The sequence below is a fragment of the Nuphar pumila genome, chromosome 5, assembly GCF_984573655.1.
Source record: "Nuphar pumila chromosome 5, dmNupPumi1.hap1.1, whole genome shotgun sequence".
NCBI lineage: Eukaryota > Viridiplantae > Streptophyta > Magnoliopsida > Nymphaeales > Nymphaeaceae > Nuphar > Nuphar pumila.
The window spans coordinates 53713419-53741195 of NC_143253.1; the positions used below are offsets into that span (position 1 = coordinate 53713419).

Consider the following 27777-nt stretch of genomic DNA (forward strand, 5'->3'; position numbering starts at 1 on the left):
AAAGCACCCAAGGACAACGTAAAAGTTTAGAATGGAAAAATGAGTTTTATCACTCAAAATAGAGAAAGTTTACCATGAACTGAAAAAAAAAAACTTAAAACAGGTGACATGAACTATAAATTCAACTATCCACAATATTTGCAGGGGAAGATACAAAAGAAGTGCATATTCTGCTTTTTTCTACCAGTCTGTAAGTCCTCTCCACCAAAAAAATAAAAAAGGGGAGTGAATTTAATGAAGAATATTTCTTTGGATTGTTCAAAAATCAGCAACGCACAATTGAAATAATCATGTGTTTGCATCAAATCTGCTCAAGCCGGAGTGTGATTCCTGCAAACAAACCATCAAGCAGATAATTGCTCACACTATCATATACAAGTCCCAACACATCTTGGCATCAACATCATGGTCGCACCCGATGTTGTCAGTATCCGTATCTGACCTGTATCGTTTGGCCAACGATTCAGGTGTATTGGCCATAACACTCAAGTGTGTCATTTTGAATCGGCAAAAAAACAATTAAAAAATATTACGTGTCAATCGAAATGTGTCACGTGTAAAATCATTAAAATAATATTAAAATTTTATTTTAAGCTGTTTTTTATATTATTAAAAAATAGTCGATTTAGGTCAATATCGTATCGATTTTCTGGCACTACGATACGTATCGGCCGATACGCACCAATACTGGCAACATTGGTCGCACCCATGAATTTCCATTGTATATGGTGGTAAGGTTGGAGGGTGAGAAGACCATGGCCTGCTCGACGTGGCTAAGCAGCCCGACTTCCTTCACTTAGAGAGGAGCCTTTGACAGTCGATGGAGCAAACGATGATGCCCAGCCCTTCAGTCTTGTCGACACCAACTGCACAGGAAGAGAAGCAAGAAGTGGTGGGGCTTCTTCAGCATGAGGCTTTGGGAAAATCTTATTCTTCAGCAGTGGCAGGACATGTTTTTGGGTGATCTCTGTAGGTACTTTTTTCCCCTGTAGCGAGTGACACATGGTGGGGAGTGGAGGGAGGAGAAAGAGAAAAAGGAAGAAACAGCAAACAGAGAAGGGGCGAGAAGAAGAGGAGAGAAAGAAGAACAGAAGGGAAACGAAGGAGAGAGAGTGAGAGGGTTTATTAAGAACCTAAGATGTGTTTTACAGTAATCGACTCTTGGATAGCTTGATTTTGACAAAAGTAAGATTTTATAAGATTTAAGAATCGATGGTATATAATTTTTAAAAATATTCAATGCTTAAAAAACTATATATTTTTTATAAAAAACACATGACCAAATGTCATATTCTTAAATTTCTCTGACACAAGCAGAATAGTTTCCTATTTGGCTTAAGCATTACAGTAAAAGACACGAATCTCGAGTATCGTAATTTCGACCTCCAACTTGAAAGCCTTAAGTCGATCCAACTAGCCAGGTGTGCGAAACCCTTCTGGGATTGCATGATGCTGCCGCCCTTGATTTGAGGAGGAATGATCAGGTGCAATCGAGTGTACCCTGGTTGCCTTCATCTTTGGCTGACATCCTGTCAGTTGTGTGTGTGTGCTCAACAGGAGATGGAGGTCAGCCAGGTACAGTGGCACGTTCAAAGTTTGCAATGTGATGTGCCGTCCGATTTGAGTGTGCACTCAAATGGCTTGGAGGGAAGTCCTCCGCTCCTCCCCGCGATAGTCCTTGGGGGCGATGCGCCTACGAGTCGGGACCCGGATTCGTTCGTCCGATGTCTCTCGACTCCGGTTCCCACACCTGATTATGCAAGCCAAGCAGCCACGTATTCGCACCACAGCCGCGAGTTCCTCCTGGCATGGGAATCGCGCAAGCAAAGAGAAGAAAAAGAGAGCAGTGTGGTGAGTCTTGACCATCATCATCAGGTTGTTTGATTTTTGCTCAGGGGGAGAGCGAGGGACGGATTCCTGTAGAGACGAGTTTATGGCGGACCCAAGCTCTGACGCTGCGTTTGGGGACCTGCAAGAGTTTGATGACGTGGAAGAATTGCGACTGGTATTTCTACCTTTCCTACTTGCTCAATCGTTGCTCTCTGCTGCCTTTCTCTCACTTGGCATCATCAATGGACATTCAATTCTCAGAAACAGTCTTTTTCGTTTTTCCTCTTCTTCCCATATATACATACGCATAGAAATTGGCATCGTTCGGTCAGGGCGATCATCCGGAACTCAACACGTCTCGTGAGCAGCTCCGCCAAGTCTTTGATCTGGTGCAGCAGGGAAACCGAGCTTTTCGAGAGCGTAGGCTTCGAGAGGTACTGTAACCCGAGCATTCTTGCTTTCCTTCTGTATCTTTCCCTCCTGATTGCTCTTCTCTTGATTTTTCGGCGCGAAATTCGGATTCCCACGTTTAAACTATCTTATTTTTTCTTTTTTTCTTTCCACTCTCTTTTTTGGGTAATGATTATAGATAGATGTCTGTTTGTGTCCATGCCTGCGTGATACCAGTTCGGATGCACATGATCGAGACGTTCTTTTCTTCTTCTTTTTCTTGCAACTCTGTGTCTTAGGCTATCACTCTTTACTCCAAGGCCCGGCTCTTGAAAGATTGTGAACTGATCGTCCTCAGCAATCGAAGCGCTGCCTTTTCTAGGTGAGCTTGTTTTATTCGAATCTGCATTTTAACTCTATGTCGTGTTTATGATTGGAATAAGCAGAAGAAGAAGCAATTCGTGTTGGAGTTTTTAATCTCAAGTTCTATCACCCTGTTTTGGTCTTCAAGCCATAGATGGCGGTTTGAGTTCGTAGATTTGTTTTAGACTCGAGTACTGTGCCTTAGGTTTAGTGAGCAATTGCGGAATCGAGCTGCATCGTTGTCGGAGCATCAGCCATTGGATGGCCTGGATCCCACAACTTATGCTGAGGTATGACTTTGATTTCATATGTTTTATGTTTTCTTTTTTATTATTATTTTATCTCTTTTTTGGATATATACTAGATCCATCCTTAAAACTTTTCGGATCACTATTTCAGCTCGCTTTGAAGGACGCCGAGAAAGTGATGAATGTTCGGCCAAACTCAACCAAAGTGCACTATCTGAAAGCCAAGGCTCTAATTTTGGTGAGATTGCTTCCTCTGGCAGTGTTTCAACTATATGTGGCATATTAGATATCAGCCCTAGTCTGTGAACATAACATCATTGACGATATTCCGTTAGATAACCTTGACAAGAGGAAAAAAGCCTGCTACTGTAACGTGTGCACATATTGAAACAAGACATGAAAGAAGAGTAACTGTTCATCAAGTATAATGAATGAAATAAGAGTACAACATGATACGAACTTAGCATATCAAGACACAAAGTTTCTAACACTGAGGGTTTTAGCATCTATATCCCTTCTGTTTTGATACTAAGGATACCAAGAAGAAGATATTTAACTGGCCATGGAGAATTCGTCCTTCACATTTGAAAGAAACACATCAAACCTACATATAACATTACAAGAGGTCAAGAAAGTAAAGATGCTCAAAAGGATTATATCTAAGCAAGACCATGGTTGGCATCAGCTTCACCCTAGAAGTCATGGGGACTGAAGTTAAAGACAATCCAGAAATGGCCACTTCGATATTCTCCATAATCTCTATGCTATCAATACAAAGACATTTTTCTATGGTTCCAAATTGACTCTGTATGTAATCATAGACATATCATATGAGAAAAATGAAAATCAAAGAAAGGGCCGCGAGGCCCACGACACTTATACTGTGTATGAACTTTTTTTATTCCCTTTTGGCAGATCATGGCATCAGTAAGCATGATTAGATTAGATCTAAGATTTTCGCACCTATGTCGGGTGATCCAAAATCCTTTTTGTATTTAACATGAAAAGAAAGAAAGGGGTACATCAGATATAAATAAATATATAAATATAAATATAAATAAATAAATAAATATATATATATATATATATATATATAGATATATGGGAACATGTTAAATGAGCTTTTTTGCTTTTCCAGTGTTTTTTTTGCGGTTCCAACCCCATAGATGTGTTTGGCATGGTCAATTTATTAGGAATCCACACCTAGATCATGTGTTTTCGATGAGAAAAATGATATTTGGAATTTTGGAGCCTCTAAAATTTACAAATATTTTGGACCGTTGATTTTTTGAACCTTATAAAAACCCACCCATGTGTCGGAATCAAATGCTCCAAGAGCTGATCCCTATAAAATCAAGTACATAGATCACATCTCTATGATCAGAATTTAAAAGCAAAATGAAAAAATCCCGAAAAACCCATTTAGCATGTTTCCATCACACACACACACACACACACTCTCTCTCTCTCTCTATATATATATATATCAAAGGAATCTCTCAGATTTATATAGAGATAAGAGAGAAATATTGGATTTGGAATAAGTAATATACAGAATTATGAAGACCAAATAAGATAGTAAGATAGAACATGGAGAAGAAGATGAAAAAAAGGTTTTTGAAATTCAATAAAAGAATCTGTGAAGAAGTAGGTTTTGAAAAAACTAGAAGAGAAGAAAAGAAGTTAGATATCTCTAAACATACTTGTATAGATCCAATCTTTAATCCTTGGCTTTAATAACATCCATTTTTTTTAAAAGCAAAGCATGAGGAAGAAGAAGAGACCCGTCTTCGTCCGGTTGAGTCTATGCCTTTGCTTTGCTTTTATATAATCTAAGTCTTTATTCTAACATATGTCAGCTTCATTTTCATGCAAACCTTAGGAGCCTAGACTCTGTCCTAAGCTGACATCTTGGCATATAGGATCTAAGTATGGTTTGGTAGGACCATATTGAGGAGATTATTCCATGTTCACATTAGACTTAGGTCTTAAACACAACTCTCCTCAATTTTAAAGATTGAATGCAAAACAATGTATGCAAGTGTATGCTTCTCTTTATTTAAATCTATCCCTTTAGAACTTGCATTAGAGCCTTCTGATTTTATTGCAAGTTGATCGTATTTTGAAAACATCCCTACCTATATTGTCCCGGTCTTCACGTTGCTGAGCTATCTCACTGAACCATAGTTCGGGAGAGAGCCTCACAACTGGACCACTTATCTGGGTTCGCGCCCCCCTACCACGTACCTAAGGGCCATAGTCCGAGGTATATCGGTAGGTGCTCAAGGATGTTGGGAAGCCCTTACCTTAGAACCAGAGAATTATCTTTTATGCCACATACTTCGAGCTTCGGCTTGAGTATATTGGCATACCTTGATTGGAATCAGATGATCTGAACTATAGAGTTAGGATTAAGGTCCTATAAGCCATTTCAAATATTGCATTTAGAGTCAGCCTTTAGGGAGTGTTGTGTGCGCATCCTTGTTTTTGCAGCTATGATTATGCGATGTTTTCCTTGTGTTCTCCTATATATCGAACCTTTTTCAAAAACCCTGGGTGTACTGTTCAAAACTTCCTCTATTTTCAAAAACCCCGGGTGTATATTTCTCCTTTACCTACGTTCTTTTCTCTTTTGTGTCAATCTTTCTTTAAAAACCCTGGAAATTCTTTCTTCAAAATCCCTTGATCTTTTTTTACAAAATTTCCAGGAAATTATGTATATCCCTCTTCTCATCAAAAGTCTATCCGTAAGTCCTGCATTCTATCTGACTCTTTTCCTCTCTTGCCTCAGTATCATTACGATGGCATCAGAATCTCCCGATGCTATCTTTCCCAAGGATCATGTCTTCTATCAAATAAGGTCTGTTTTTAAATTTAAAACTCGTTAGGGTTTACCAAAACCCTAATCAGACTTGTGTTAGTCATAAATCCCAAACCACAGATCCGATTTTAGATCTGTAAAAAGTGAGTATTGTTATTTTTCTGTCTACTATTCACCACTAAAATTTCAGAGATTTTTGTTTAGGTTTGCTATTTATGTTTGTATTTTCAATCTGGAATAGCTGTTTTAATCCCTGTTAAGAGTGATATATTTTAGCTCAGATTGCCGGAAGGGTTTCTCCCTAACCGAAGATGATTTTTCCGATCTGTAAATTGGGAAATCTCTATTTTTATTCTTAGTTAGTCTATGTAAAAGTTCATAAATTTCCATGGAGATTTGACCCCTGATTCAGGTCTTGGATAGAAACTGGTTGGTGAATTAGGTCAAAAATAACATATTTTTAGGGTTTAATGCAATTTTCGGATTAATTCAATGTCAAAAAAATTATTTTTATAATTCCAATTCGACATTAGGGTTATAACAAGTGCAGGTACCAATTTTTATGGATTTTGGAATCCATTTGATGGCTGAATTAAGCAAATTGCAAAATCGGGTTCCTGAAAGATCCAAAAACATTGCTAAAATCACAGTTTTTGTGATATTATTGGATTTTCGTGCATAAGCATATATTTTTAGGGTTTAATCATGTTTATAATCATATTAGGATGCTTTAGGTTTAATTTGATGCTCATTTGATTTCATTTAGTGCATAAAACCTAAGTTTTTACCAAAAATCTATTTCTAAAAACCCTGATTTCAAGGCCATAGTCTTGCTATCGGGGGCAATTTGGTCATTTGACCTAAATTTCGAAATCCCTAACCCTAATTTCATATTTTTAATCATGTCATAGCATATTTGGTTTGAGTTTATTCCATTCAAATTCCAAAACTTGCATTTTATCAAACACCATTAAATAGAAGGGGGCAAAAAAGATAAAAATGTCTTCACATTACTGAAGAATACAAAAATAAATAATATAATACAAGGCACCTGGGTCAAAATAAAAGAATAGAAGGACATAACAGCTCATTCTAATACTTGAAAGCATTGACTGTAACAACCATGATGTAACCAATGCATTTGCCTTTCTCCAATTTCCATATTGTTGATCTTTTTCATCCGGGTTGCATTTCATTGGAGATAAATTCCTATTTCTCATGGGCAAGAATGACCAGCTTGATAGATTAGTTCCTTCCATCCAATATTAGGTTTGTGATTTGGAAGCCTTCCACGATTGCAATGTTGGGGTTATTCCTATAACACCCCCCTTCCTTCTCTTCTCTCATGCACGGTTCCTTACTCATGTCACTTATGAATAGTGTATACTATTTTCTTCTTGCTTTGTCACCAATACCCTATTGTAGGTTTCCATTTTTCACACTCACTTGAAGAAACTATCTCTATATGGGTTGACTCCTCCTTTTCCATCTTGTTGCCAGCATTAAACACCACAAGAAACTTCATATTTTCTTCCCTTTTTCAAAGAAACACTTCTACTGGATTTCGTCACCTTCTGCACTCTATTCCAACTAAAACCAACCTGTAAACCCCTCATCCCCCTTTTAGGGTCCCCAACCACAAAAAACTAAGAAGCCTGTAATGAAGCCTGCTAGCAGGAAAAAGGCTTAAAAAATCATGCCTCCCTTAATACTATACCAAATGACCCAATTATGGTCTGAAAAGCTGTCTACATTCACAAGCTAGTGGATGCACAATCACCCATACCTCAAGGATCGTACCTTAGTCTAGTTCTGGTTGATGGCTAACATTAGTCGGTGAAAATATTATGCCTCAGGTCCTCACACCAGATCATTATCCGAGCTCTGATATTTCAAGGCTGTCTACATTTTAAAGATGTTAGAAGTGTTAGATACTTATATTGCAAAGGAAGAGTGATGAAATAAGATGAAGAAAAGAGAAGTAGAAGGAGAAGGAGAAGAAGAAGAATGAGAGAAGTATTGAGAGTACATTAGGGTATGTCATAAAAGATGAAAATACCCCGGGAAGAAAGAAGTAACATGACTACAAAAGAAGCGGCAAAGAATTGCTAAAATGCCCCCAATACATTTAGTTCAGTCTATTCCGGCTCTCAACATCAACGCATTTTGAGTTACCTTGTTTGATATCCCCAAACTCAATTTTGAGATGGTAAACCTTGGGTTTGAGATCTACTTGAGCTAATGATGCAAAAGTTTTCATAATTTTTGTGCAAATAATCAGTAGAAATGTGCAAAAAAAAAAAACTTCTACAGTGATAGGCGCACGATTGTCTAGTCATTCAATGCCAAGTAACAAAATCAAAGTTCTTTTTCTTAACCCTTTGACTGGTATCACCAATCATTGGTTTATGAACTTTATGTGGACATGCTTATATATGTCAAGAACTTGTGATATGGTTGTAGTGATGTATGTAGCGGTTTTCTGCTTTTTAATGTCAGGTAATGAAATTGGGGTCCTTTATCTGATGCTCTGATTGGCATCACCATCCTTGATTTCCCCTTGATCAACAAAGATAAACTCCATGTGGACATGATCATAACCTATTAAGTGCCCCATTAAATCAGGATTGCTGATAGAAAGTATGATTTGTGTTTGTAGGTCATGAAACTAGAGGCATCTACTTAGTTACCAACTGATTGAGGTTCAAAGAATTGATAGGAAAAGAGCAAGAAGTGGATGAATCTATCCTAACTAATCAAAACTCAGCAACGTTTAGGGGCCACTTTGACTGGGAAACTGATCCTAAAATGATGACATAAGGGTCCAGATTTTGAGTTTAGATGCTGACACCAGCAGATGGCATTAGCTTCTCTCTACATTTTCTTTTAAGATCTAGCGTTAAATCAATGTTGATTAAGAATGTTATCAAACCAAAGAGAGGAGCCACACAAGAGAGAGAGAAGACAGAGGGTTTCAAGCTATGTCACAGGGATTCGGCTAGCAGGGTGCCGCACCCGCGTCGACGCGACTCGACGCGGGTGCGGTCAACCCTATCCTGGGTGCGTTGACCGCACCCAGGATCATTTAAGTCCATTCTTGTTTTGGATTTTTTTTAAAAAAAAAAAATTGCCCAAATGGGCTGCGAGATTTTAAAAAAAAAAAGTAATGCTGACAGCTGACAGAGCAGCTGTCTGTCAGCTGCTGCTGCAGACAGCTGCTGACAGAGCAGCTGTCTGTCAGCTGCTGTTGCAGACAGCTGCTGCAGCAGCTGACAGCAGCCGTCAGCTGACAGACTGACCCCCTTTTATATATATATATATATATTACATTTTTGCCCCTGCCGCACCCCCGCACCCGGGTTTTTTGGAAGTGCCGAATCCCCGCACCCGCACCCGCGCCCGCACCCGCACCCTATTAAAATGTATCATCCAACATTTGTAATATTATATATATTTTATATATATAAAGTATAATACATATTCATATATGGTATATATGCATATGTATTATCCTAATTATATATATAAAATATATATTTCTCTATTTTAGGCAATAGGGGTAATTTAGTCATTTTACGCATATTCTATTTCGGAATATGATTGTAATTCTTTCTTTTATCTTTTTGTTTTTATTTTTTAAAATATGATTTTTGTGGTTTGCGCCACATTGGAGGACTCCCCAAAAGAGTCGTTGGGGAGCCCCCAACGGTCACAAATGTGACCGTTGGGGGCTCCCAACGACTCCTTTGGGAGCCCCCAATGTGGCTCCTCAAAGGGTTATAAATAGGGGCTCTTCCCCTTTGAATTCTCTACTTCTTGAGGGAGCTTATGCTCCATTGTAATGGGGTTTTTACCCCTTTTCCATTTATTCTTCAATGATATGTAACTTATGACTTTATGTCATATTTTTCCCTTTTTTGGGTTTTATGTATTAGCACATTATGTGCTTATGTTGTTCCCTTTAATGGGTATGTTTGCACTTCACGTGCATAGGTATGGGTTCATTATTGAATCCAATGCATTCCAAGTCACTTTCTAACATGCATTATTGCATGTTTATTATTTATATGCTTTTTGCATATTTTGTTCAAGTGTTGTGAGAGTGCCATCGTGCACTTCTTTTATAAAGTATTTGTGCTCGTATGTGTATTGTCTCTTCGTAGACAATTTAACACACCCATGTGACATAGGTTTCAAGAGAAACTTCATTAAGATGAAAAGAAGTTTGCACCCATATAAGGGAGTTATCCTTTCTACTGTGCTACAAGACAAAATCAGTTGACTTTGTGCTACTTTTATATAGGCAAGAATACCCCTAAAAATATACAATGTACAGAAAAATACATAAAGAGGTGTAGCACAGTAATAGTAATACACATATTATACACAACTCTTGAGTCTTGACAAATGACAAACCTTGTTTCTTATATTAAAATTCCCCTTCCATTGCATTTCTATTTTTAGAGGGAGGATGACTAAAGAGAAGAATATGTTATAGTTACACTGAAGAGATGGAAGAAAAGAATAACAATTCTAAAAGACAATGATATAAGGAGAATACGAAGGAAAAACGATAAAAGGAAAGATTAAAGAAGAAAACGAGAGATTGAGGTGCAAAAAGAGAGCTTAAGAATCAAGACAAGAGATTAAGAAAAAAAATTGATAACTTCGATTTAATTGGACTTACAATCGTCCTGCTTTGATACCATGTGAAATCTGCCTTAGAGTCCATGCTTTACACAAAGAGTAAGAAAACACAAGGAAAGCTGGAAGATGTAAAGCAGTCAAGAGGACGTTCAGTGCTCTTTTAAGTTGGACATCCTTTTATATTAGAACTGATATAACTGAAATGACAGAAATACCCTTATGGTTGTCATGCAGGGTAATCATATTGGTTTCAAGATATGATCATGTTGAAGAAAAATGGTTCCTATATTGTTCTTAGATGACAGATAGGTTCCAGATGAGAAATCTGGTGGCTTCTTCTTGGGACAAAAGTTAAAATTGGGTTCATCATGTGGCAGAAAATAACTACTTGTTAGTTAGTTCACCTGCAGTGGGGAGCATGAAGGGCTGAGGAGAAAGGATGTGTTATCACAAAGAAATCAGTTTTCTTCTTTAGCATTCTAGTAGCGTCATTTGAGTCTCCCCCACCAATGGTACTATGTCATCATTGATGGTCTGCAAAAGAAGTTGGTGAATGTAGGCTGCAATCTGCTCAAATTCATGTCATAAATTCCTGTGAAACTTGATTGCTTACTTGGCTCATTCCCCAGAGGCTTGAGCTAATCCATTATTCAGACATAGGGCCTGTAAGTTAGAAAAATAAATTTGTCATGATTCAAATAACTGGCATTGCAAACGGGCTGGACCCTTCATTAGTATGATGCTCATTCTTAAATTTTATAATTATATCCACTCAATTTATCTGCAGACGTGATGGTTCTGCTGTTGATATTGATTATTGAGGAATAGCTGCTCTTTTTATGCGATTTCTATCATCTTACACTGTCATGTTAAATTTTTATGCTTGTCTTCTCTTTGTATAATTTTAAGCTATATTCAACTAATCTTTCTAATTTTGATGACAAATTGACAGCTAGAACGATATGATGAAGCAAGGGAAACCCTTCTCTTGGGCCTGCAAGTTGACCCCCTTTGGTAACAATTTGCATCAGCTTATTAGTATAGATATGGTCCTTATTTGTCATGTCTTGATGATTGGTTATTGCCAGAAAAATGCTATAAGATTGTTGATTCCATTTCTGTGTCCCAAAATTGTGTTTGTCTTGAATTTTGGACGTCTGGGCATCTAGCATTCCTCTTCAGAGATCAATTCCGAATTTGGAAAAGATTACATCTGGTTCTGAGGGAAGGACGAGAGGTGCCAAATTACAGCGAACTGATGATTTTGATTGCACATTATGTTTCAAGCTGCTATATGAGCCTGTGACTACGCCATGTGGGCATTCATTTTGCCGTCCCTGTCTTCTACAGACGATGGATCACGGTCAGCTTGATCAACTTTTTTGTTGCTCCAGATAAATCTAAATAAACATTTGTTGATCCTTATATCCATTATGACAGGCAATAAGTGCCCCATGTGCCGCACTGTTCTATTTATCAGTCCTAAAGCATACCCTGTCAGGTAGTCCAGACTCCAGATATTCATAGACTTTATTCTCCTGCCTGCTCCTTTTTTCTCAGTGTATTTTGTTTCCTGTTGTTTTATACTCCATTTCACTTGTATAGTGTGACTCTGAAGAACATAATACAGAAGAACTTTGCTGATGAGTATGCTGAGAGGAAATCTGAGCTTGACGGTTTGACAAACATGGGTGGTGATCTGATGCCTCTCTTTGTCATGGACGTGGTGCTTCCTGGACAAAAGCTATCATTGAATATATTTGAACCTCGTTACAGACTTATGGTAATATATGTCCATATTTTTTGCCCTTATCAAAATTTTCAGTATGTTCTGTCATACTGCTTTGACAGTTCTTGTAAATTGAGTTTTGTTCAACTGATTCTTGCATTTCCATAGAGTTGAGAAAGTTACCGTGGCATTTATTCTCCTTTTTGCATTCGATGATTAGATGCGCAAAGATAAAACACTTTCAGAACATACTTTGTTCAAGATGTAACATGAGACCTTCATATATATATATATATATATATATATATATATATATATATATATAGAGAGAGAGAGAGAGAGAGAGAGAGAGAGAGAGAGAGAGAGCTGCCTACTCTGATCTGTGCCTACTGCCAGCCTACCAGGCTTTTGAAGGATTTTTTTTCATGTTTTTCTCAAATATGACTGTACAGATGTGTTCTACATGCTTGATTTTATAGGAATGGACTCTTGGATCGTTCGATTCTGTCCCATGGGTAGGTTTTTATATGGTTTGAAAATCAATGATCTATAATTTTCACAAATATTCAAGCTGAAACATTCATGTTTTTCATAAAAAAACACAGTCCAAGTGTCATTTTCTAGCAAATCGACCATGCCGAATGCATCTGCAGGGTCAGATATGCGAAAAACACTCTAAAAAACCCTGTCTGCTCGAGGCAGGCTCTTCCTAACTTTGGTAGGCACCTACTCTTCTCTCTCTCTCTATATATATATATATGTATATATATATGCCTCAAAAGAGATAGGCCTCTGAGGATAGAAAAATCATGATAGGGAAAGCAGATGCAGTGCTATGGAACTTGGGTGTAGGTCTTTTATCGAAATTTAGTGACGTTGCTATTTATCAATAACAATTTTATATAGTATGCCTGGTTTGGATGAGCACATTTGTGTTTTACTCCCCGTAACTGCTTCCTCAGGTATATATATATATATATGTTAAAATTAGGTGTATACGAATACCTGTTTTAGTCTTTTTGTAAACCTTTATTTAGTACATTCCACTAGGAACTGAAATGTACTTTTTACCTTTTATTTTTATTGTTTTTCTTTCATCGCTCTATAAATAGAGCCTCACTCTATTATTGTATGGCATGCTCTTAGTAGCATTTTATGTGGGTTTATAAAAGATATCTTTGTGTCTACAGGCTTTTGTGCCTTTTTACTATTTTATAGTCATTTTGCTTATCTCTTTTATGAGATTGTAATTGGTCCATTAGAGACCACAGTTCTTGTGTTTGTATAAGCTCCTTATTAGCATTATATTTGCGCACTTTTGGTTCATTACATGGTATTAGAGCTTGGCTCTTGAAGAAGGTGAATCACGTGACTACTCCACACGAGGAAGCGCTCTTCAATCCTTGGTCTTCTTCTAACTCTTCTACTCTAAATCCTTGTAATCGTTATGGGAGAAAGAGAATTCGCCGCCGTCATTGCCTACAAGCTCAATGAAAATAATTACTTGATGTGGGCAACTGCAACGGAGAATCACATCAAGGGCAAGAAATTGTGGGATTTTGTTAGTGGTTCTACTAATGAACCACAACTCAAATTGACTAGAAGAGAAGGAGATCAAGTCAAGGCCTTATCCGAAGAGGAAAAAAAAGCCTTGCAAGAATATCAAAATAGGATGGAAGATTGAGAAGCAAGCAATGCACAAATACTCTCATGGTTTATGAACACCATAGAGTTTAAAATCACCACCAACATCATCAAATTCAATAAGGCATGTGATGCATGGAGCTTTCTAAAGAGTACCTTTATCAAAAAAGATATGGCTAAACTATATTATCTTCAAGACAAGGTACTTAATTCTAAATAAGAAGATAAAAGTGTAAGAGATTTTACGATATTTTATCTTCTATTTGGGATGAATTAGCCGTGTTGGAACCAAAATGGGAAGGTTCTGCCATTGAAATGAGAATATCCCAAATAAAAAGAGAAAATATTTTCTCCTTCCTTTATGGCCCCCGGCTGGAATTTGAGCAAGTTAGGTCTTTCTTACTTCATAGGACCATAACTCCCTCTATAAGTGAGGCTTCTGCTCAAATTTGCCAAGAGGAAACAAGACTTGGAATGCACAAGTTTAATGATGAGGTCCTTGCCATGGCAAGACCCGAAAATTTTGTGAAAACATATAAACCACCTCACTTTGAAAAGAAATTCAATGGGAAAACACATAATGGAGGAGGATACAGAGGTAAAATTATTTGTCATCATTGTAAGAAAGAACCTCAAGAATCAAGAAAAGGGAGCAACTTCAATCAATTGAACATTGCTCAAATAGCAAAGGCCATCTCACAAATTCTTAAAGCCACTCCTACATCCTGCGTCGTCATCTCCTCTTCTCCTTCAGGTAAATCCTCTTGGAGTTTAGATTAGGGTGCCTCTTTTCACATGACTCACAACGAGTCTCTTTTGTCCGACTGCACTAAATCATATTTTTCATGTGTGTCAATTGCCGATGGTACTTCTTTAAAAGTCAAAAACATAGAAAATCTTGACAATAGTTCAATATTTTTTTTTGTTCCAAAAGTGAGTCATTCATAAATTGGATTTCAACATTTTTTCAGTTTCTCAAATTTCTGACTACGGATGTAAAGTATTTTTCTCATCTAAGGCTTGTTGGGTGCAGGATCACCAGCAAGAGAAGCTGATTGGGCAAGGCCATAGAAGAGGAGACCTTTACCACATGGATTTTCTATGTTTACCAAAAAACTCATTTTGTAATCATGTCAAAGACATTAACTTAGATCTTTGGCATAAAAGATTAGGACACCCAAGTATATCCAAATTATTTCATTTTCTATTTTTGAATTTTTTTTGTAAAGATAAAAATTTTGTATGTGAAGATTGTATATTTGGAAAAATGCAAATGACACCTTTTGGACCTAGAACCTTTATGTCACATAAAAATTTTGAATTAGTGCATTCAGATGTGTGGGGTCCCACTCCCGTTACGTCAAAATGTGGTTATTCGTATTATGTTATATTCATAGATGATTTTAGTAGGCATACTTGGATTTACTTCCTAAAACTCAAATCTGAAGTTTTTTCATGTTTTAAAAACTTTCATAATTTTGTTAAAAATCAATTTAAAACAAATATTAAAGTCTTTTGCTTCGACTCTGGGAAAAAGTTTCTTTCAAATGAATTTCAACTATATCTAAAAAATCATGGAATTGTTCATTAAAAATTGTGGCCTAGGACTCCTCAACAAAATGACATTTCTGAAAGAAAACACCGTCACATTATTGAAACTACTAGAACTTTACTTATTTCATAAGAAATTCCCAAACAATTTGGACTGAAGCCGCTCTAACCGCAGTATATCTAATAAATAGAATGCCTTCTCAAACATTGAAAAACAAATCTCTTATTGATAAACTCTTTAAAATTCTTCTTGATTTGAAAAGGCTAAGAGTTTTTGGTTATAAATGCTTTGTGATTCTTGAAAAATATAACAAATCTCTCCTAAAGCTATAAAATATGTATTTCTTGGATATGCCGAAAATAAAAAAGGCTATCGATGTTATGATCAAACAAATGATAAGCTTTGTCTCTAGAAATGTTAGATTTTTGTAAAATGATAATGGATTTGATTTTGAAAAACCTAAGGAAGAATCCGAGTATGCTTTTTTGTTTGATTTACTATCCAAATCAAATAATGAAATTGCTGGTGATAATGTTGAAACTATTAATGATTCAAGTGAAGAAAGAGAACCATCTCATAATCTCCTTCAATACTCTAGACGGGATAATAGAGAGCATCCATGTGCCTTTGAAAGATATAATCAACTAACAAATGTTGAAGAAACAAGTGTTAGAAGATCAAAACAAACACATAGGCCTCTAAATAGGTTTGTTTCATACAAATCCTTTTATCCAAACTATAGGGCTTGCCTTCTAGCCATTCATTCATATCACGAACCATCTAACTACAAGGAAGTTAAAAACATAAAATAATGGGTTGAAGCCATGAAAATAGAATTAGATGCATTACACAAAGCTCACACTTGGACAATTCAACCCCTTTCAATAGGAAAGAAGACAATAGTGTGTAGATGAGTTTTTAAAATCAATATAAAAAGTGATGGGTCCCTGGAAAGATATAAAGCAAAACTAGTTGCAAAAGGATATTCTCATGAATATGGAGTAGATTACGAGGAAACTTTTGCCCCAATAGCTCGTATGACTACAGTTAGGGCTCTAGCTGTAGTAGCTTCCATAAGAAAATAGCCTATATATCAGTTAGATGTTAATAATGCATTCTTAAATAGAAACTTAAATCAAGAAGTATACATGAATCCACCCCCTAGTTTAATTATTGAAAATGACATGGTTCTCCGTCTTCAAAAGACACTATATGTGCTTAAACAAGCTCCTAAAGCATGGTATAATCGATTTAGTGGTACTGTATTAAAACTTTGATTTAAATCTTGTTACACTGACACTGCTCTTTTTTGTTAGATCTACAGGTACCTCATTTATCTCCTTCTATACGTTGATGATATGATCATAATTGAGAATGATCAAAAGAAAATTGAAGATATTAAAATTCTGCTTAAAAAATCTTTTGCTGCGACTGACATTCGTTTTTTGAGATATATTTTAGGGATCGAAGTAGCCTATTCGCCAAGATGGTACATATTATCTCAATTCAAGTTTGTAGCTGATATTGTTGCGCGTTCGGGAATCACTGACACAAAATATGTCGATACTCCTGAAGTGATTGTTGAGAATAGGTGGTTTTAAGTAAAGTCATTTTATATTAAGATGCTATTTGTATTTTTGCTTTTATAATGGGGCTTTATTGTAATTATGCTTTTAAGCCTCTCTCTATTTAACATAGAGAGAGGCCCTAATAACAGATTGAGTTCTCTGTTTCTTGTGCAGACGTCTCTCTCTTTCTCTCTCTCTAGGGCTCGGTTCATCTTCTACATGGTATCAAAGCCTAGCCGATCGTGGGAGCGTGATTGACTGTGACGTGGGAGCGTGATCGAGTGTGATCAAAGCACAGTCGATCGTGGAGGCTTTCTTGATCGTGATCAAACTTCGATCCAATGAGTAATTTTTTTCTAATCAGGTCAGCGATTTAATTTTTTTTTTAAGATCTGATGACAGATCTAGGCATGCTGCTGGTCGTGGATGCTTGCTGTGGGTTTCGTAGCTCCTCGTTTTTTTTTCTCGTGACTACCCACTGCCTCGATGGTAGTTCCTGCCGTGATTCTCGTGACTACCTACGCTGGGAGTTTGATTGTTGTTGGGAGTTTGATTGCTGTTGGTGATTCTGCATACGGTTGGGGCCCTGTTTTTTTTTTTGTGAGATCTTGATATCGTGGACATCGGTACAGTTTGCACTGAACCACGTTAGTTTCTGTGGGTTGCTATCTTTGCTTTCTAATCTGCAGTGAATGTTTGAAAGAGACCAGTGCTTCTATTTCAGCCGTGATACCCTGATTTTTGGGCCCTGAGTTATTTTTATCGTGATTTCATGTTGTGACTTCCTGTTTTTTTGGAAACAGCAATCCAACACGTAGTGGTGTTGCTCGTGAGTGAAAAATGACTCATTGTCGAGCTGTATATGTCTGGGGAGCTGCCTCTGTTATGAAACAGGTTCTGCGTATGCAGAAGTTATGTTAGTCGTGATTCACTGACGTGCTGAATTTTTTTTGTTTGTGGGAGGCTGCTCACTACTGTCGTGTTTTTTTTTTTTTCTGTTCGTGTGTGAACAACTGCTGATTGTAATATCAGTTGGTGTGTGAGTGTAACACACGGTTTTCCCTGTTTTGATTGGAGGCTGTCCAGTTTTTTTTTAACCAGAAGTATGGCTGAAACTTCGAAATGTGATTCAAAATTGGAAAATATTGGAGAATATAAGGCATTTGCCAATCCATTTTCGTACGGCTCGTTTGTAAGGTTGAATGAAACTAACTATGCCAGGTGGTCCAGAACATTTATGATGTCGGTATCTGGACATCGTAGAAAACATATCTTGTTGGAAGACGAACCCACTGAAAAGGTGGGAAAATATGTTACCTGGGATAAAGATAATGACATAGTTATGTCATGGATTATGAATTGTCGAACCCCATATTGCAGATGATTTAATTTACTATAATACAGCCAAACAGATGTGGGACAATCTTCGAGATACATACTCACAAGAGACTAATGTGAGTCGTATCCTACAAGTCGAACAGAAAATATATAATTTACAGCAGGGAGATCAAACCTTGGCTCAGTACTATGCCTCCGTAAAAGCTGTGTTTGAAAGACTTAATGCTCACAGACCCCTCTGTTGTTCGAAACAAAAGGATCATCAAGAACAAACTATGGTTGCTAGGTTTCTTACAGGTTTATCTTCAGAATTCTCTGTTGCAAAAGTCCAAATGTTGACTGGTTCGGATGTATCTACTCTTGTTGAGGCATATAATCGTCTGAGCAGACTTGCGATATCTCTTCCACATTCTCAGCCTGTGACTCAGTCATCTGCCTTAGTTTTCTCATCTGGTTATGGACGTGGAAATCTTCAGAACATCAGAGGACGAGGTCGCGGACGAGGTGTGGGAGGCAGAGGAAAGCTTCAATGTACATTCTGTGGAAAATCTGGACATTTAGAAGATCGTTGCTGGGATAAGCATGGCCGACCAACCTCCTCTTCATCAAAGTCATATGCTCTCAAAGCAAATGTTACTACTCTCGAGGCAACAAAGGCACAGGAAAATATCTCTGCAAGTGACAGTAGTATCACCCTCAATCGTGCTGAATATGATGAGCTGATAGCTCTTCGTCCTTTGAGTTCTACCTCTCCTGTAGCTGGTGTTGCCTATTCAACCGAAAATCTTCTTCATCCGACTGACAGTAAGTGGATTATTGATTCTGGTGCATCCAGACATTTGTGTGGAAATTCACTTGTTTTTTTAGATCTAAAGGATATTAAGGCTCAGCTTGGAGTCTCATTAGCCGATGGGAGCACCTCCCCGGTTGTTGGTCAGGGAAATATTTCTATATCCTCCTCGTTACAGTTGAAAAATGCTCTTCATGCTCCAAAATTTTCTCAAAGTTTACTTTCTGTTAGTTGCCTTGTAAAAGAACAAAAATATAGAGTAATATTTGATCCAATGGGTTGTCATTTTCAGGATTTGCTGACGGAAAATCAAAAAGTCGGTTACAGTTTTACCAAGATAATGGCATCCAACCCCAAACTTCTTGTGCCTATTCATCTCAACAAAATGGGGTGGCTGAGCGAAAACATCGTCACCTACTTGATGTTGCCAGGACCATTATGATTCAATCCAATGTTCCTGCGTTATACTGGGGAGATGCAATTACAACTGCTTGCTATCTGATCAACCGCATGCCTTCCTCTTATGTGGGTGATCAAATTCCAATTCATATCCTAAAACCCAATACCCCCCTCTTCTCCCTCTCGCCCAAAGTATTTGGATGTGTTTGTTTTGTACACAAACTTGGCTCTGACCGTGATAAATTAGCTGCTCAAGCTACAAAATGCATATTTATAGGTTATCCCAAAAATCAAAAGGGATATCGATGTTATGATCCTACTTCTCGCCGAGAGTATGTCAGTGCGGATGTATCTTTCTTGGAATCCACTCCATATTACTCTAGTACCGGTTCTCCGCTGCAGGTTGATCCAACTGAGTCTTGTCCATTACCTATACCTCCTTTTCCTTTGGAATCCGTGCCCTCATTCCCGAACCACACTTCATCCTCTTCTAGATTTCATAATCCTCCATTGGTATATGTGCGTAGAGATCCACCTCCGCAAGTGCCTTCATCTTCTTTTTCCCTTGAGGTAAGTTCTACTGACAATAGTGATCTTCATGATGATGATAACAGGCCGATTGCTCTACGAAAGGGGACACGACAATGTACCTTATATCCCATATCTCATTTTGTCTCCGAAGCCAGAATTGGAAATCAGATGAAATCTTTTATTTCAGCTTTATCTGCTGAAACTATTCCTCTGAACTATCAGCAGGCAGAGCTTGATACTCACTGAAAGCTGACTATGCAAGAAGAAATGGATGCCTTAATATCTCAGCATACATGGGATCTAGTTGATTCCCCAGCAGATGCTGACATTGTTGGATGTAAATGGGTATATACTATAAAGTACAAATCTGATGGTTCAATTGAAAGGTACAAGGCCAGATTAGTAGCCAAAGGGTATACTCAGACATATGGTATTGATTTCTTTGAAACTTTTTCTCCTGTTGCACGGATGGGTACCATTCGTCTTGTTCTCTCAGTAGCTGTTCAGCATGGTTGGAGCTTGTACCAATTAGATGTGAAAAATGCATTTCTATATGGGGACTTATCTGAGACTGTTTACATGCAACAACCTCCAGGATTCGAGGTTGAGGGGGAGTGTCAGAAGGTGTGTAGATTGAAAAAGGCGATTTATGGCTTGAAACAAAGTCCTCGTGCATAGTTTCAAAAGTTGTTTGAAGTGATGTCATGTTTTGGCTTTAATAGGTCAGCAGCATATCATACACTATTTATAAAGAAAACTAGCTCTGACATAGTTGTTATGGTGGTATATGTGGATGACATCATTCTTACAGGCGATGATGTGAAAGCTATTGAAGCCACAAAGGCTCATCTTCAAAAACACTTTGTTACAAAAGACCTTGGTTCACTCAGGTATTTTCTGGGTATAGAAGTTGCCAGGAGCCGTGAAGGAATGGTTTTGTCTCAACGGAAGTATGTTCTTAACTTATTAAAGGAAACAGGAATGTTGGGAGCTAAACCAACAAATATTCCCATGGACCATAAAGTTCAGTTGTTTGAAGAAAGGTCAAAACTGGTTGATAGCAAAAGCTATCGCTCCCTAGTAGGGAAACTACTGTATGTAACTGTGACCAGGCCGGATATTGCTTTAGCAGTAAGTAAAGTTAGTCAGTTTATGGACAAACCAACTGAGGTACACTGGAATGCAGCTATTATGATTCTCAGATATCTAAAATCTTCTGGAAAGGGGTTATTGTTCAGGAAAGGTGGAACTCTGGAGATAATGGCCTATTCTGATGCTGACTATGCAGGATCTGTAGTGGATAGAAAATCTACCACAGGATTTTGTGTGTTCCTGAGAGACAACTTGATCTCTTGGAGAAGTAAGAAACAAAATGTGGTTTCTAGGTCGAGTGCAGAATCAGAATATCGGGCTATGGCCCAAACAACTGCTGAATTGATGTGGGTTCGTATTGTTCTTCTTGATCTTCAGGTGAAGGTTTCCTCTCCCATGACCATGATGTGCGATAACAAAGCTGCAACATATATAGCGAACAATCCTGTATTTCATGAGAGAACAAAGCACATTGAGGTTGATTGCCACTATGTAAGAGATATGGTTCAAGCTGGTCATATCACTACCAAATATCTAAAGTCGGAAGACCAAGTTGCAGATATGTTCACAAAACCTCTTGCCAGACCAAATTTCTCAAAATGTTGTGACAAGCTGAGCATGATTGATATCTATGCTCCAGCTTGAGGGGGAGTGTTGAGAATAGGTGGTTTTAAGTAAAGTCATTTTATATTAAGATGCTATTTGTATTTTTGCTTTTATAATGGGGCTTTATTGTAATTATGCTTTTAAGCCTCTCTCTATTTAACATAGAGAGGCCCTAATAACAGATTGAGTTCTCTGTTTCTTGTGCAGCCGTCTCTCTCTCTCTCTCTCTCTCTTCTCTTCTCTCTCTAGGGCTCGGTTCATCTTCTACAGTGATAAATACAAAAATGAGAGCTGAAGACAGAGTCTTATTAGATGATCCAACTCCTTATAAACAACTTATTGGATCATTGATGTACTTATCCATTACAAGGCCAGACATTGCGCATGCCGTACACACTGCAAGTCAAAAACATGCGCCCATGATGTTCACATAAGTGCAATATTAAGAATAGTTTGATACATCAAGAAAACCATATCTAAAGGGCTATTCTTATCTTCTTCACCATCTTTAAATCTTATTGCTTATAATGATTCTGACTAAGGAGGAGATCCCAATAACCGTCACTTAACTACAGGCCTTTGTTTTTAGGTGAATTTCTCATCTTTTGGCGATGCAAAAAATAACAGAAAGTGTCTTTATCTTCTACGGAAGCTGAGTACAGGGCTATGGCTACAACAACCACCGAGATCGTATGGATGAGAGTGTTGCTTTCCGATATGGGTGTTAATGCCTTAGAACCTTCAAAATTGTGTTGCGATAACAAAAATGCTATATATATAGCTAGCAATCATACATTTCATGAGCGAACTATATTCGCGAAGAATAATTGAAGGGAACTATTACTTTGCCATATGTTCAATTCAAGTTTCAACTTGCGGACTTCTTCGCCAAAGATCTTCCTCTTCCCAGATTTTAGTATCTTCTTAGCAAACTTTCGGTAATTTCACCGTAAGTTTGAGGGAGAATGTTAAAATTAGGTGTATACGAATACCTGTCAAGGGTATTCTGCCAAGGGCATTTTAGTCTTTTTGTAAACCTTTATTTAGTATAGTCCACTAGGGATTGAAATGTACTTTTTACCTTTTATTTTTATTGTTTTTCTTTTGTCACAATGTGACTGACGGCCTCCCAACGATCATAAATATGACCGTTGGGAGGCAGTCCAACCGCTTCAAGTGAGGCTCTATAAATAGAGCCTTACTCTATTATTGTATGGCATGCTCTTAGTAGCATTTTATGTGGGTTTATAAAAGATATCTTTGTGCCTATAGGCTTTTGTGCCTTTTTGCTATTTTATAGTCATTTTGCTTATCTCTTTTATGAGATTGTAATCGGTCCATTAGAGACCACGGTTCTTTTGTTTGTATAAGCTCCTTATTGGCATTATATTTGTGCACTTTTGGTTCATTACAATATATATATATATATATATATATATATATATATATATATTAACAAAAAGAAAAAGAGGAAGGTCTTTGGTGATAGTCCTAACAGATCGGGCCAGTAAAGTCATGGAGGACTATACTAAATGGTGACATAGGAAATTGTGGACTGACTCATGTTTTAGTTTTAAACAAGAATGAATGAAGAACTAGGATTCAGAGAGTTGAACCAATGTAGATAAGTCAAGGCTTGATGATGATAATCATGACAAGTCATAATCCAACTCAAACTTGCAAATGGAGCAATGCAAACATGACACTAGCTTGTCAGCTACTGGTTATCCATCACCATGTTAGATATCAGGTTTTCAAATTGCAGTCTTGAAGGCACAACTAGCTAATGCAAAGTATGGTTGACATTGTATATGGAAGCGGAGGCTGTAACTGCATTTGACTGAGAAAATCATCTACTGGGATACGATTAATAGTCCAGACCAACCCATTGTTGGATATAAGAAAACACTTTCATTATTGTTACCAAACCTAGAAAAATAGCTTCGATTCCACATCAGAGGTTTTGGAAACACATCGTCAGAAGATTGCATTTTTATGAACTAGGTACTGTGAGATACAAATCATGGTTCTCAAAAGACGAGCAGGCAAGAATGTTTGGTATCACGTATTTGATAAGTTGTAGCACATTGATAAGGTTGCCCTTCGAAATAATTCAGACAAAGGGCTTCAATGACAATTTTGATTGTCAAACAGATTGGAATCCGACTGGGCTGGAGTAAGATGTTCCTTTCTCACTTTGGAGTATGCAACTGATTTTGGCTTGATTTCTTAGCTCCTACTTTGTCAACTTGCCATGGACTTGGTTACTTTTCATTGAATTCAGCCACTTAGTGTAATGACCCCAACTGACCTTCGAAAATAGTTAAATTCTTTTTTTAAAGCATTTGCGGAAAACCTCTCAAGGACCCAGGGTACATCATAGATTTAATATAACCAAACAACAAACCATTCAATGCATTGAATCAAGTAGTAGTAATAAACCAAAATTCATTTAATAAATAATAAGTCAAAAAGTCTAAGAATATCAAATTTCTCTATATCAAAATTATATGCACTTGTCAGAACTCAAACACCAACTACAAGCCTCGTACCTTTCAGTTAGCCAGTCCAAGACATCACTGAGCATCTGTGCCTGTAAAACAATTTTAAGAAAATAGGTAAGAACCGAAGTCCTCGTACCAATTTCTCTAAAAATCCAAACCAGTGTTGTTAAAAACGCGCCTCAAGGCACAAAAAGCGCGCCTCGCCTCGAGGCGAGGCCCTTTTCGCCTTGAGGCGCACTTAAAAGGCGCAACGTCATTAAAGCGTACGCCTCATGCGCCTTGAGGCGAGGCGCGCCTCAAAGTGAGGCGCGCATTAAAAATCGGATGGCCCGGACCCGAGTTCGACCTGGATCCGGGCCCGTATTCTCGAAAGATCGAGAACCTATGTCTTTAAAAAAGACACAGGCGCTTCGGGGCGAGGGAAAGCCCTCGCCCCTTCTCTCTCCACTCCGTCCCCTCTCGTTCCCAGGCACTGCTGTCGCCGACCACCACTCGTCGCCGGCCACCACCCGTCGCCGATCATCGCTTCTTCTTTCCTCTGCTGAGAAGGCATCGGCGACCCACCGCGCCAGCGACTCACAGCCACCGCCGTCCATTCCGGAGACCTCTGCGTTTTCCTGTGACAGGTAAACGCAGTCCATTCTTTGCTTCTTCTTCTCAGTGATGGGTCGACCGACAGGGGGGCAGACCCCCCCTGCCGCCCCCAATCTGCTTTTCTCTCTTGCCTCTCTTGGTCGACCGACAGGGGGCGGAGCCCCTGTCGTCGCCTTTGGTGGGTATTAACTCCCATTCAGATTCCCTATTAACTCCCATTCAGATTCCCTATTTCTCTCTTGGTTGACCCCTCACTGAGAGTGCTTACTGTTGTTCATTTGGTAGTTCCATTTTTTTGCTAGACATTCGTGTCACTTCTACTTCTTTGTCAAACTTACGAATGGATCCCAAGATGCTTGGTTTAATAGCTCGAGAGAGTTGAGACATGCAGAGTTTGGACTAAGCCCTGGTCATCTCAGATTCTACTAAACACTGTTGTGGCTGAAGACTATGATCTAGTGCGTAAAGATCTTCATTTATCGACTGCTGACTTCATTAGAGAGCGCGAAGGTTCTCGTTCTCATGTGCTAGTGTCTTCCTCACTCTTGCACTCCATCTCGCTTAGTTGGGGCCCAAATAAACTCATGTGGGGAAACACGATTTTTTATTCAGTTCCTCGTGGTGTGATTTGGAAGGACTTTGCACATGAGTTTTCCTGCAGAGGCATGGTGCAAATATCTCTGGTATAAGCATGTTGTACCTAGGGCCTTATGGACAGTTTACCTAGCTTGTAAGAGCAGGCTTCCAACGTTTGACAAATTGCAACATTATGACATTCAACTGGCTAACCAGTGTCTACTTTGTGGTTGTCATGAGGAGTCCAATCAACATGTTTTTATTTTCTATCCAGTTAAAGAAGATTTGGAGGTTTATTTTGGATAGATTTGGCTGCAATAGTGATTTATCTCGTTTGTGATTCAAGAGTTGATCTGGTGGTTTGAAAAGCCATTCAATGGGAAGCGTCTTCCCGTCATCAATCCTGCAACGAAGGAAACTATAGGTTGTTTTTTCACTTCTTTTTTGTCATTGAAGCCATTGGACCATATGCCCATTTGATTATTCTTCCTTTTTCTGTGATTTTATGCAATACCCAATTGCTGAATCAATGGTTTGGGAAAGTGGGTGTTCCCTGATTTTGCTTTTTATGGCGCCCACATATTGAAATTTTCCCGTGTTTGGTGGTTTTTGAGAGGTTTGCTTGGATTTAGTTCTTGTTGCTATGGTGGTAATGATGTTATGATAGGTGGGTGTTGTGGTGATATTCCATTTGGAGTTATGGTTTCTTGTTAATTTTCTCCTTTGTTGTGTTTTCTGCTTATGGGAATTTGAACAAGGGAAGTCTTTGGTACTTATCCCTTTGTTTTCTGTGTCTGTGAATGGTCCGATGATGGTGAAACAATAATGCGTTTTTTCTTCTTAGCACTTGAAGACTTTGAGAGTGCTTACTGTTGTTCATTTGGTAGTTCCGTTTTTATGCAATTAGATACTTATATAGATCAAGTTGTTGCATTAATGTTACTTTTACATGTTAATCTCATATTTTTTTTGTATTTATTTGAGATTTTTTATTTCGTGTTGGTTGGCGCTTTATCAATAAAGCATTTCTTATTTATTTATAATTTTAGATAATTTTTATAGTTTTTTTTTAAGTTAAATTTTTTTTGAGGCTTACGCTTTGCGCCTCGAGGCTTACGCCTCGCCTCAGATTTTGGTGGAGCGCCTCGCTACGCCTCAACGCTTTTCACAACACTGATCCAAACAGTAAAGAAAATAATATAAATTAATTCATGCATAAATTTCAGAGGAAATCACAAGCAATAACTTGCTGTTAAAAAGGAAAAAGGGCATATCTTTTCAGTTTGGGTAGTAGCACGTAATTAGTGAAAAATAGATGGAGTACTTTTGTAACTTATTATTAACTAATTCCTTTAAGAAGGGATTAGGGTTTAATGATTAATCACAATTACTCTCTCTTTCTCTCTCTGTGTGTGTTACTGTTTTGTCAGGAACCCAGCCGACGTCAACATGGTATCAGAGCCACCCATCCTGGGTGACTAACATCGTCGACGACGCTGCTGCAGCCTCCACCTATCGACATTGCTGCGCAAAGACGTCTCTGCAGCAGCCTCCTCTGTCTACAGGTGTCGACGTTGCCGCGACAGTCGTCGCTGCTGTTGCGTGATGCTGACGAAACTGTTGTTGCGTCTGCTACACGGGGCAGTGCTTCTGGGGTCGTTTCTGCCACTGCTATCGCTGGGGTCGCTGTTGCGTCTGCTGTGACTGAACCATCGTGTGGAAGACAAATTTGAGTTTCTGATCTGTGTCGAGATCATCGTCGAGGCCTGAATGCAGCAGGTCGACAGGTGATGTAGCCGGGTCTGAATATGGCTGAAGTTGTAATTGTTGGAGTAGGTCTGCAGCCTCCAGCATGATGCAGTCGTGAAGCTTGTGGAGTGTAGATCATGGAGAAGACCAGATCGAGTGGGGATCTGGTGCAGAGAAGTCGTGGAATCAATGTTGTGTGTCAGACACTGATCTAGAATCAGATCTAACGTCAGATCTGGTGGTGGAACTATCGTGGTGGGGGCCTGGCCAATATCAGACCCGACGAGTCCTGAAAGTGATTTAGCGTGTTTTTTTTTGTCGCAAATTAGATCTGGTCTGATCAGATCTAGGTCAAGTCGGGTGGTTGTTTGAGACTAAGTCAAGATGTCTAAAGATAGTGATAAAAAAGGGGAGCTGAGTGGTGAATATAAAGCCTTTGCGAATCCCTTCTCGTGTGGGTCCTCTGTCAAGCTAGATGACTCAAACTATGCGAGGTGGTTTTGGACTTTTATGATGTCCGTTTCTGGTCATCGAAAAAAACATATTCTTTTAGAACTGGAACCACCTGATAAATCTGGGAAATACAACACATGGGATGAAGATAACGACATCGTTATGTCGTGGATGATGAACAACGTATTGACTCATATCACTGATGGTCTTATTTACTACACCACTGCTAAAGAGATGCGTAAAACCCGTAATTTTTAAGGATTATTAATAAATAAAGAACTCATTTTTTTATCTCCAAATTAGAAATGTGTTTCTAGCTTTTGAATTTTATTTATTTATTTATTACATATTCA

The 27777-nt window shown here is 38.3% G+C and overlaps 1 protein-coding gene across 3 annotated transcripts in view; it reads left to right on the plus strand.

Annotated features, from left to right (window-relative positions):
- Positions 1–1786: 1786 nt before the first annotated feature.
- The window catches only part of LOC149837611 (uncharacterized), a 131474-nt gene continuing 105483 nt past the window's right edge, over positions 1787–27777 (plus strand). For 2 of the 3 annotated variants that reach the window (XM_090006145.1, XM_090006146.1), the window contains exons 1-9: positions 1787–2005; positions 2142–2264; positions 2520–2602; positions 2789–2873; positions 2983–3069; positions 11252–11313; positions 11469–11662; positions 11740–11800; positions 11905–12082. In XM_090006145.1, coding sequence (XP_089862271.1) covers positions 1934–2005; positions 2142–2264; positions 2520–2602; positions 2789–2873; positions 2983–3069; positions 11252–11313; positions 11469–11662; positions 11740–11800; positions 11905–12082 — 945 coding nt within the window. In that variant the 5' untranslated portion in view covers positions 1787–1933. Of the gene's footprint in view, positions 2006–2141; positions 2265–2519; positions 2603–2788; positions 2874–2982; positions 3070–11251; positions 11314–11468; positions 11663–11739; positions 11801–11904; positions 12293–27777 lie in introns of those variants that run through there. The other variant, XM_090006144.1, reaches the window with a different exon arrangement.